The 12,538-nt window shown below is 37.6% G+C and overlaps 1 protein-coding gene across 10 annotated transcripts in view; it reads right to left on the bottom strand.

Moving 5' to 3' along the window:
* The window catches only part of EFR3A (EFR3 homolog A), a 76,207-nt gene that overhangs the window by 23,244 nt on the left and 40,425 nt on the right, over positions 1-12,538 (bottom strand). For 9 of the 10 annotated variants that reach the window (XM_054641043.2, XM_077189091.1, XM_077189047.1 and 6 more), the window contains 6 exons: positions 11,561-11,698; positions 6,780-6,858; positions 5,617-5,752; positions 4,272-4,436; positions 1,981-2,095; positions 110-161 (listed from right to left, as the gene is read on the bottom strand). In XM_054641043.2, the coding sequence (XP_054497018.2) occupies positions 110-161; positions 1,981-2,095; positions 4,272-4,436; positions 5,617-5,752; positions 6,780-6,858; positions 11,561-11,698 (685 nt within the window). The remainder of the gene's footprint in view (positions 1-109; positions 162-1,980; positions 2,096-4,271; positions 4,437-5,616; positions 5,753-6,779; positions 6,859-11,560; positions 11,699-12,538) is intronic. The other variant, XM_077189069.1, reaches the window with a different exon arrangement.

Below are 12,538 nucleotides of genomic sequence, written 5' to 3'. Positions count from 1 at the left end.
AATATGAATATATGTTTCTTTTCACAGCCCAGTGTTGTTATACTGTACTTATATGCATAAAGTGGAACTGTGTGATTATAACATATTATACTCATCACAAAAGCCTTACCATAAGTAAAGATCTCAATAACATGATTTGAATCCTCCTGGTTCCCAAATCTCTGCAATTGGAAAAAAAATTGCAAATTAGGTTTTCTTGCATATTTTTGATATATTATTCTACTCTAGACACTATTCTCATTTTTGACAAGTGAATACAGCAGTCTTGGAAGAAATGCTGGATGATCATAGATAAAGGAAGGTACTTCCAACTGAGTTGTAATAATTAAATGTTTTTGAAAGACACATAGGAAGGCTTAAAAATGGAGCACATTCAGTTGAAGAAAAAATTAAATTGTATATGCGAAGCAGGTAATAAATCTTTATGTTTTACTTGGAAACGTATAAAAAGTTTGACTACTATGAGCTTGATGTTATTTTCACAAGTATCAGCACTGAAAATTTCTTCTGGACTAAAATGCAATTGAGTCTTTTAAGAAACACAGACATTTCTTCTTTAAGCCAGACCCCAAAACTTTGAGACTGGAAAAAAGTTATTGGCAAAATCAGTAAGAAAAACTAAAAGATTCCTCAACTTTCATATCACAGGAAGGTACAAGAAACATTACTTGACCTGTTCTTCATCTGTTTTCATTTCCATCCTGCAGGTACTAAAGTAGCCAAATAGCTGAAAGTACATAGTCACTATTCTTGCAAGGTCTTAGGAGATAAAAGTGCACTTGGAATAAATTGCTCCATTGACAGAGATTCTTTCAGAAAAGTAAAAAAGGTACAAGCCATTTTCTCTATTAAATAGTGTAAAGGAAGATCAACCCTCTTCACAAAAGTTGGCCTCTATGTAACAGTGGAAACTTATACCATAATTGGCTACAATCCTGGCTGTCTGTATCATTCAAATGTCTTGGGCAGCTGGAATCAAAATTCTCAGTAATGCCAAACTTGATCAGCAATCAGAAAGCCTTCTTTGCTCAGAGTGACACATGCACACATCATACTAACACACTGCTCAGGCACATGTTTACACAGAATCTCATAAATGGAAAATTACACAGTTATAAAAAAAAACAACCACCACCCTCAACTGTTAATCCAAGTAGAGAATTTCAAATGGATTGGTTCTTGAAATACCTCCACAATGAGTGACAACTGCCTGGCACAGACTTGCATCTTCCATGGAATAGCATCCCATGCTGCAGGGATACTGTATGAAAAGCTATAAGAAGCTGGAGAATGACAATGACTTCCTACTTAAAGTATTAGGGGATCACTTATGTGGTGCAAAGTGTCTGTGCACATCTGGAAAGAACAGCTGCAGCCTTTTCAGTAATTCCTCATACTGAGGAAATGCAGTCTTTTAAACAAAATTATTGCTGCTACAGGGAAAAGTATCCAGTGTAGGGTGACTTTTAAATTGTGGGTTTATTAAGTCTGCCCACTTATAGCTTTTTTCTATTTCGAAATACATAGGAAAAATCCAAAATTCACTGGAATTTCTGCAGTTATTTCTTAATCTGAAGTCAACTTGTACAGAATTTAAAAAAAAAAAAAAGAACAAACCTTAAAAATAGTTTGCAAATTATGCATTTTATAATTGAATTCTTCTCATTCTCAAAACCAATATATAAAAAATTATGGAATTAACAACCATAAAGTTCATAATTTAAAAAAAAATGTACAAATGCAGAGAGAAAGAGTGTTTTAATGAAAAATAAATGGCCTTCCAATCAGGTAATTCTTGTCTGTAGGTTGATTTAATATTGCTGACACTGAGCTTGTCTTGGTTCTGCATAGTATTTAATACAGCCCCTAAGGAGTGAGAATTTGCATTTAGCTTTTCTTAATGTTTTCCACTTCTTAATTTATCAGGATTCTAAAATCTAGATTTTTAATTTGAAATTTAAGAATGTAGCATATACAAACCCAAGGTTACTGGGATCCAGCGATTGTGAAGTTGCTCCCAAAACAGGTACTTTGCTCATAATGAACATCATAATCTCTGATCTCTGGTAATCTGGAAGATTGCTTCCAAAAAATCCTAAATAAAAACAGAATGAAATCACAGAAGAGATATAGGGCCCTCCTCTTTATAAGAAAAGCCTTTAAAATACAAGGAATATATTAACAGGTCAAAATAGATGAAGAATAAACATATGACTTCTTTTAGGGCATAATCTCATATTTATTTTTGCTGAATTATTTTAGTGAGTCTTTTTCATGATACTTTCATCTTTGAATACCAAAACCTAATTTTATCCTCCTCTAAATATACAATTTAAAAATTAAATATCTGGATTCTATTGACTTGTACCTAGTGAGGAATTGGAAGTGTTTCTCATGGCACATAGTACTGTCTGTTAAGTCTCCAATAAATATTAAAAGTGAGGGGACAAAAATCCCAGTGACATACAAGTATTTTGGGACTGTTGCTGTTCTTGGGGAGTGATGAGATGAGCAGCTTCCATGCCAGCACCATGGGAAGAGGAGCACTCCAGCATGGGGTACAGGGAGGGTTCCTGGACCAGGGGAACAGCAGTAGAAAGAGCCACAATGGCTGAGGGAACCTGGGCAGGGCCAGGAGAAACGTCAGGCACACACACACACCTCCCCTGCCTTAAAAGTATCTCTGGGAGTGCTGGCATCAGCTGGCAGGAAGGGCACTGCAGCTCTGCCAGCTCCACCAGTGAGGAATGGTCCCCACTCACAGAAGACCCTGGTCTCTCCCAGCTCTGCACCCACCACAAGTGAAGCAGCTGCCCAGACACAGCCCCAGTGGGAACAGCTGACATCCCAGTGCCAGCTGCAGGCTGGGCCCTCCTCTTAGGGCAGCACAGCCACAGCAGTGGGCACAGCTGTGCCAGCACACCCAGAGAACTGAGCTAACACTGTTATTCCCAACATTACCCAAGGAAAGAGATCGGGGGGTTGGGTTAATGGCAAGTCCAGTGTGCATCAAGTGTGCCCTGGCAGCCAAAAGAGCCAACTGTGCCCTGTGGGGCACCAGGCACAGCATCACCAGCTGGCTGAGGAGTGACTGTCCCATCCCACTGCACTGCTGCAGCCCCTCCTCAAGTCCATGCTTTGGTGCCTCAGTCTAAGAACACCAAACACCTTCAAGGGGGGCAGGGAAACAGGAGATGATGATTTCTCTCTGGTGACCAGTGACAGGACATGAGGAAATGGGATGGAATTGTATCAGGGGAAGTTCAGATGGGACATTAGGAAAAGATACTTCACTAAAAGGAAGGTTAGCCACTAGATCAGGCTCCCCAGGAAGTGGTCACAGCACCAAGCCTAACAGAGGTCAAGCAGTATCTGAGCAATGCCCTCAGGCACATGGTTTAGCTGAAGCAGTCCTGGGAGGAGCAGAGAGATGGGTTCAATGATCCTTATGTGTCTCTTCCAACTCCAGATAGTCTATTTTATCACTATGAAATAGTGTAACATTAACTTCAAGGTTGGTTTGTGGTTTGTTTTTTTTTTTTTTGATGGGAGAACATTTTTAACTTGGGAACTTTATGAAATGGTGAGAAATAATCTACTATATACTTGTTACTGCTTTTCAAGGCAAGCGAAGGTGCAGATCAGTGAACAACATTTAAGCTACATCTCCCTTGTTCTTTAAGAATAGGAATACATATCATAAATACACCCCAATATATAACATCACTGTCATAATGGGAAAATCTAAGAAAGGGAGGGACACTGATGAGAAAATAATTTCAAGTGCTGTGCATTAAAGTACTTCAGTTTAGTTATGGTAGCACAACTGGCCATTAGGTGTCATTGTTGCTACTATGTTTAACATTCATTTCTATCAATTTTAAAGCACTACCTACGAAAATATGTATTACAAAATATGCATACAACTATTTGCAATGATTTTCATAGAAGGACTAATAGTAGTTCTGTACCAAAGGTAGAGATTTCTACATTTCAAGGGCCACATAATAATATAATTAAAATTAATTTTAAGTCCACCAGCATTTTTCATTTTCATAACCTTCTTGGCTATGTGTTCAGTTAACATTTAAAAGAAAAACCTTTCAGAAATCAAACACATAAAGCAAGCCTGAGAATGAGAGGCAAACACAATCAGAGAAACCATACTTGGTAGTATTCCTTCATGATTCAAGCTGGTCCAATATCATCTCGATGGGGAAGAGGAAAAGGGGAGAAATTTTAAGTGAGCCTGTGCCAATTGTATTACTCACCAATTGTTTGAATAATTGCATTCTGGACAATCCTCTCATCACTCTCCTTGGAGCTTATACTTAAAGTGGTGCTTTCACAGGAACTGCGCCGGTCACCCAGCTCAAAGTCAACGCTGATGCGCAGGTGCTTCAACAAGGTATTAAAAACCTCCAGAACTGTTGGGCCTGGAAACAACAAATAACAGTGATTGCACTTGTCAAGGAGGAGATGTCTGAAGAAAATTTAAACTGGGCTTTTCGATCCATTTTCACAAGTAATGACAGTAGGATGATGAAGAGAACAAAGTGAATTACAGCGTTTGAAGCATCATGACTAGAGAAAAACTTTTGAGGTGTGCCTACACTTTGATACTTTAGAAATTAACTTGGAATCAGGAAACACAGTTAGGTATGTATGCACAATCTATTATGATCCACTACTGGGTCTGGTCAGGATGGAGGTAATCTGATTTTCCTTGTGCATACAGCTTTTGCTCCACCCATCAAACTGTCTTTATCTTGATCCATGAAACTTCTCACTTTCTTTCTACATTGTCCCTGTTCTGTGGGAAAGGGGAGTGCAAACAGCCCAGAGTCAACTCACCATGCAAGTTTCAGATACAAAACAGAAGTGGTTGCTGAAATTAAGCATCAGTAATGGATTTAACTGCAGGTACTTGCCCGTGAACTTCAGCTATTTCAAAATCTGCTACTAAAATCCAGTTCTATACATTGGAGCAAATCATGAGCTCTTTTCATCATATGGTAAAAGATTTCACAAGCCTGTGCACGCAAGTGGGTCTCATATAAAGAGGAAGGACACATTCAGGCTCAAGCTAATGAAGCAAAACAGTATTTCAGCAGGACACCAAAGAACATCAGGGAAAGAACACTAGAGGGTGCATCTCTTCATAACTACTCTTATTTCAAGGAACTATCCTAATTTTAAATGACATTATTTCACCTTATTTCAGCTTCTTCACAATCAATAAGGAAACATTTCTCAAAGATCATTCTACTCCTGCAATATTCAGGTCACAGCTGTATCACAAAGCAACAGTGCTCTTGACATTTTGTAGTGACACATGGTTCTCTCAGACTTTATGATTTCTTTCCAAACAGGAATACCTGCCTTTCACAATTTTTTCAATGCAAAGGATTATCTAACAGTCAAATAAGCACATGTATATGCTTGGAGTAACTGCAAACCAAGTGAGATTTCAAGCATTTTTCAGCAGAAAGGGGAAAAAAATTATACACAAAACCTTTTCAAAATGTTTCCAATCAGTCTGAAATCAAAGTGAAAATGAGCACTACCCTGCAAATTTATCCTTTGACCTGATGCCTTTAATTTAATACTACTTACCTATTGATCCTTTAGCTGCTATTGCCACTGCTTCCAGAAGAACCTGAATAATGCCAGCACGAACTCGTGCTGAATCCCTTTTGCGGACATCAAGGTGCCCAAGGATTTCTTGTATTACATGATGGGAATATTGTGCCTATTAAGAAAACAGACAGAAAATCTTCATCTGTGACTTTAACAAGAATAAGCTCATACATCACTCAGCTATGGTCATGACCATGTTCCCATTCTGCAACATTTTCATTCAGAAATTTATCAAAATTACAATCAATTCATTTATCAAAATTACAATCAAAATTACAATCACTAAATATGGATTCAAAAAAGTGCCATGACAGATGAAGAAATACAGGTTCACTCAGCCAGCCTCATGTACAAAAGAGTCTTTTAAAATATCCAGGAACATCTGCAAGCACAGAGGAAGCATGAAATTGTCCCTCACTCAGCTAACTGCAGTTCAAAGAATTCAGCACCATTGATGTAACTGGTGAGAAAACTCAGCTTTCTCCCACAAACCTGGAATTTTACACGTTTATCTTCTGGGCATCTGTGTTTGATGCAATCAAAGAATAATACCTTGAGGTTTACAGCAGACAATGAGAGCCATAGAATGGTTTGAGTTGTGAGAGATCTTCAAGACCATCTTGTTCCAAGTCCCCTGCCATGGGCAGGGACAGCTTCCACTAGACCGTGCTGCTCAAAGCCCCATCCAACCTGGCCTTGAACACTTCCAGGGATGGGGCAGCCACAGCTTCCCTGTACAAGCTGTTGCAGTATCTCACTACTCTTCAGGTAAAGAATTCCTTCCTAATATCCAATCTCTACCTTCCATCCTTCAGCTTAAGGCCACAATACAGGTTGTCCACTATTAAAAATCCTCAGCACAACAGTTGTATGTGAAGTTGGTCTCTTGGGTTGGAAAATCAGCACAGCTGTATTGGCATAGAAAAACAACCAACCTGAGAGATTTCTTTGTCAAGCATCATGTCACACCAGCACCCTGCTCCTTGTTCTGGAGAAGGACCATCCCACTACCTTCCCTTGAATCTTTTGGATTCTTTGACTTATCCACTGTCTACCATTAGCATGGTGAGATGAGCATCAAAACCTCTCTCAAGTGCTTGAAACATGCATGCAAGAAAAAAAACAGGAGAAAATCCTACCTGTATAGAATACATGATGATTTTAAAGCAGGAAACAGCAAATTCATTAGGATCCCATAGTTTATGATGGTCTAAATGCCTGTAAGCAAAAGTAAGACATAATGAAGAAATTATATCATACAGATATAATAAATGGTATCTAATGAATTTTCTCAAAATTCACCTCAAAGGGATTATTTACTAACATAAAACTTCTATACAATAACTTATGAGAAATTTAGAACTTCAGAAAAGTACTGGTTTTCTAGGTTTAGGATATGATCACAAAACATTTGGCTGAAAAGAAATTCCTGTTCTGGAAATTTAAGGAACCTAGATACACCAAACATATACAGTAAAGAATACACTCTTTCCATACAGAGTGCTGGGACATTAGATGCTTTTTTACATTAATGGAATCTGCTGAAGGTTGTAACACCTTGAAAATTTATACTTTACAGGATAAATAAGTTGTTTTGAATTACAAGCTGCAAAATAATTAGGGCTGAACGCTCCATCCAGAATAGAAACTCTGAGAAATATTTTTGTTTTCATGGTGGTTTCATAAATAAAATATATGGAAAACAAAAAAGAGCTGCTCTTTGTGTGTATATGCCTTTACGCTCTGAAGCATTTCAACATTTACTGCAAGAAAGATGAAAACAAAATCCCAATAAAAATGCATCAGTTTCTCTTTAAATGGAATAGGAACCACAAATGAGAAAAAATTTATCAGTGTTTCAAGCAAATACAAAAAATTCTGCTTAAGCAGAAATGTTGAGAGCTATGAATAGGACACACAGATTTTTGCAAAAAAGAGATCTGTGTCCCTGAAAAAGCATTAAAAAAATAACTGTGTTTTTTCATTCTAGAAGATTGAAGAAAAAGTAACTTTGGATGCATTTTAATTGGTATGATTTAGGTTTTAAAAAAATCAAAACAAATCCACAAACAAATTCACCAGTGAACAGCAAATATGGCAGCCAAATCAACAAAAAAACTTTGTAAAAGAAGATGAGTTTCTGTTCCTAAACAGGTATCTCAGCTACAGAATCATTACTGCTCTCCCTTTTCTCAAAGAACTTAGGAAACATGAAGTTGTTTGAAGCAACAAACTGAAAAGCTCTGGAGGTGGAAGAAGTCAGCACTGTGAACAAGAAGGACTGGCTGGATGCTACAACTTACTCTGTCTACAATCTGGAGATCTCAATTCCCTCACTGGGCAGCTGCTCCCAGCCCAGTCACCTGCACACACAGGTCTCCTTCAAGGCTGATTAAACCAGATGACACAAAGCATCTCCTATGCCCTAAATTATCTTGCACTCTATTGCAGAAATTAAAAAAAAGTTCTGCCATCTTTACACATCACACACCTTTAACAGAAATCCCTACAGGAAAGAATGTCAGGAATTTTAAAAGTATTTGCCTGCCAAGATAACAGCAGATTTACATCACTAAAGATCCAACTTGAGTACCTATTGGGAGTAGCTGCTTTTCTTGTGCACAGGTGTCATCGAATGGAAAATCTTACCCTCCACTATCTTCTCCTGACTGGAACTGATCCTTTAATCTTTCAGGGCATTGTGTTCTCTGTTATCCTTGACAGTTCCTATTCAACTGCCCCAAAAATCCATTCATGCAGATTATGGTCAACTGCATCCCATATCACATTAACAAACAAACAAAAAATTCCTCTCTGAACAAGACATATAGATTTATATTGCCAGAAAGGCCAAGTATCAGCTACTTCTGGTAGATGAACTGCTGGGAAGACAGCAGGGAGAAGATGGCAGACTTGGCTAAAGCTTTGTATAACAGCTAAGTGGGCAGCATACTTTGTATACTGGAATCTTCCTCCTAAGGACAGCTGGATTAGATTCCTGTAGGTGATGTATTTTACTGACCATAACAAGTGTATTCAATGTAGTTTTGTTTTTGCAAAAGACAGTAAAGGGTATTTTTAGTATGGTGTATTTACTTTAGTTAAAATCAAGTCACACCTTAACACATTTTTTTTTTCAAATTCCACTTCTTTCAATAAAGAATATCTACTAAAGATTACAAAATATTCTATTGCTGGATCAACAAATGCTAAACTCTGCCTTCCATTGAGATCTGCTGCACATATGTAGCAAAAACACACAATTAGGTCTCTCAATTTCAAAGGAACAGCAGAACCAATAATGCAAGTTTCTGGGGAGAGAGCCACTAATGATCCCTGAATTCTTTCTCAGTGCCACACATACAAGTAATCCTTAAAGTAATAATGATAAATTGGTACCAAGGATCAGAAAGCATAACTGAGTCATGCATGTATGGGAATGTATAAAATATTCTGCTCATGCATCATGTTTGCTGAAAGAATATTGAACACCAGTCTGTTAATATTCCAAACCCCTCCACACCTGATGTGATAACTGACACTTGGGAAGTTTCAACAGATTTCTGGATCTCTCTGAATCTGTCTAATCTATTCACCATTGCAAATCCATGCTAAGTATGTCTCAATAGCTTCTGACTGTAGACACAACTTAAATTTTTTTTCAGGTAATATTATTGTAACATATTTTGACTTTCATTAAGCAATTAGTGAGATTAATCTGTAAGATTTTATTGCAAATTATTATTTGAGAGTTTCTAGCTACTGCACGCAGACATAACCATGGAGATTTTCTGCCTACGGCAAAGAGAAGTAATGTCAATCCAAACCTATACGAGGAGACTGACTTCAGATTTCCACTGAAATCTGAAATTTCCCTATCTTTTTTTTGTTAACACTAGTAACTTGAAATTGGCTTTTGATAGCTTGAAGGTCTTTCAGTGTATAAATAAAATACTTAATTTCTGTGGGAAGAACTAGGCCATCTAAGAGAACATATTCCTGTACCTTCATTATATTTAAACCCCTCAATCACTTAATAAACCCTGCCTCATGATGCAAGCAGCACTGCTCTCTCAGTTTTGCAAAGAAGTGGCAGCATGTTGCCTGATATTACAGTGTCACATGAAGCAAGCCTTCAGGTGGGGAACTGAACCTGCACCTTCATGTTAGCACTGTAATAAGAGGCCCTATCTATATTTCCAGAGTTTCCTTAAAACCTGTGAAAGAGCTGAACATTGTTAGAAGAAAGTGTTTTCTAATCAGAAGCTAAGCCAGGTTTTTCAATCCAATAAAGTGCAATAGACTCTCTATCTCAAACTTTCACTCTAACTGTTCTGTCACTCACAAAGTGCTCTATCTAATGAGATAGAGCACTCCCTTTTTGTTTAGGACAAACAGCTTGAAATTGCATTTTCTGCATCTCTTGTTCTTCAAAAATACTAAACCTTTTACAGCAGTCATTTCTAAAAAGACACACTTGGCAATTTGTCCTCAAAGTGGAACACAAAAATGGTGACTACAAAGGCTCTCTATTCATAGAGGAGATAACATTCTGAGCAACTGGTCATTATCTACTCATTTCAGTGCATAAATGCAGCATGTGGAACGCTGCTGTGCACACAGAACCAACTGGCCCCTTACAGTCACAGCATGTGAGAACTGAAAATAGGCTGGAAATAAACTTTAGAGACATAGGCTTTAGATTAGCCACAGGAGAAGCAGCTATGACACCTTCTCAAATCCCAAAACCAGCACTACCTCTAGTCTGTGGAATCAGGAATTATTCATAGGAAACTTCCCTGCTCCCAAAATTATTCAAAAGACTCAAACCACTGCAAATGATGATAAAGTTTTGAGATAAACTAACTAAAAGAATTGAGAAGTGGTCAGAGAGCAGCTGCAATACAGCACCAAGTAACCCATCCAGACTGTGTAGTAACAAGGTGTTCACTGTGATCACAGGTATTTTGGAGGAATGCAAATTTTAAATCTACTAAAGAATGAGTGTTTTTTTAATAAAACACTCAACTTTGTAACAGAAACTCCTCTGAGGTTGGTATAACAAATACATAAAGTAAGGGAGTGGTACAGTTCTTTGTAGTTAATGTTTTTCAGGATAAACAAGGGGTTACAAAAGTTTTCTCCCTTCAATAGCAACCCTATCTTTTTTTTTTGTTAGCACTAGTAACTTGAAAATGGCTTTTGATAGCTTGATGGTCTTTCAGTGTATAAATAAAAAACTTAATTTCTGTGGGAAGAACTAGGCCATCTAAGAGAACATATTCCTGTACCTGGGATGTACCTTGAAAAATCTACAAGAAGCAAGCAGGTGTCCTCATCACCAGGAACAGCCAGAGTTTGAAAATGGTATCACTGAGTGTTAATACAAGAGGTATAATTTGTACTGTGTGTTTTTGTGCATAATATGCATACTGTGTGCATATCTGCCATTCACTCCTAAATGAGTTGTTAAAGATATTCATCAAAGAATATCAAAACTGGTCCAGGAAGAAAATGGCAGGAAAACATAAATTGTAACTTTATGGGGCACAGTATTCCTTTGTGCTACTTGTACTTTACTTGGTTTGTCTCTCCACTGATTGTGACACTCATCTATAGGACATGAATAGCCTGGATAGTTTCACATTTAAAAAAAAAAAGCCAGCTGAAGCAACAACTCATGTAAATTATTGTATTTTGCATGTAAAAATCAATAAAGCAGGACACACATTCCTCCATAACTGCCTTCAAGTTTATAGACAGATGAGAGAGGAGAGATTAAAAGAGGGGCAATTTTTTTAAGAAATGTGAATGGAAACCTTTGAGCTGAAAAGTAGGAAAAAATTTAATGCAACAGAATTGAGAATGAAATAAAGAAAACCTCTTTATTTCTCAGATCTTCCACAAATTTTCAACTTACGCAAAAACTGGTCTGACAGCATTGTTCATATTTCCATAGGTTGCTCGTCCCAGTAGTTCCCTGAAACAATTCTCAGCCAGCACAGAAGGATTTTCTTCTTTCACTCCTACTGTAGGAGAGGATGGGGGGCCTATTCTGCTGAAATAAGACAAAATGCATTGATTATATTACTGACTAATATTCACCTTTTCTTTACTGTATCCACCCTTGGTATTAAAACATTCATGAGTCACAATCTTCAACTAGGCAAGAACTGCATTTCAAATATGCACCAAACCACAATTCTGAATAACATATTTTATTCTTTTGTAGCAGGACCATAGATCATCATTTGTTCACTCAGTACTTACCACTGTATTAGTAAATATTTATGTGGCAAACACAAAAGCTGCTCATATTCAGTTAACTTGTTACCTACCTCATTTTGACAGCACACTATGTATTGCTAACAATGAACAAAGGCTGTGAAACCACTAAAAAAATTTAGACAGAATCTTAGTAATATAGCTCAGATTAATGATCTCATTCACCTGCCCACTACTGAGTCCATACTGTGTGGGTGACCATTAAATGAAACCCCATTACTTCTGCACAAACAGATGGCTTGTGAGTTGAAAAAAAATGCCTGAGTGAACTGATTGGAACATTATCACCCACACAGTTACCTCTAAATAGACACTGTAGAAGTTGGTCACCCTCTACCTAAGTGTCTTCCATCATTACTATGGAGAGGGCACTGCTCAGCCCCTCCCTGTGGCAAATACAAGTTTCAGAAAGGAAGCAAACAGCTCTCCCTGAGGTACCTCCATTACTTACCAAGAGTCACTGGACCTACAAGTGGCAACCTTTTTTTTTCTCTCAAAAAATACATTGTAGGGACTTAAGTGAGGACTCATTCATTTACATTAATATTATGCATCTTTAATTTTAGACTGCAGACACCAGTACATTAAACCCTTAAACATAATTTCAGTTCTG

The sequence above is a fragment of the Agelaius phoeniceus genome, chromosome 1 (assembly GCF_051311805.1).
Source record: "Agelaius phoeniceus isolate bAgePho1 chromosome 1, bAgePho1.hap1, whole genome shotgun sequence".
Lineage (NCBI taxonomy): Eukaryota > Metazoa > Chordata > Aves > Passeriformes > Icteridae > Agelaius > Agelaius phoeniceus.
The sequence above is the reverse complement of the archived record's forward strand: the minus strand, read 5'-3'. Positions and strand labels throughout refer to the sequence as shown.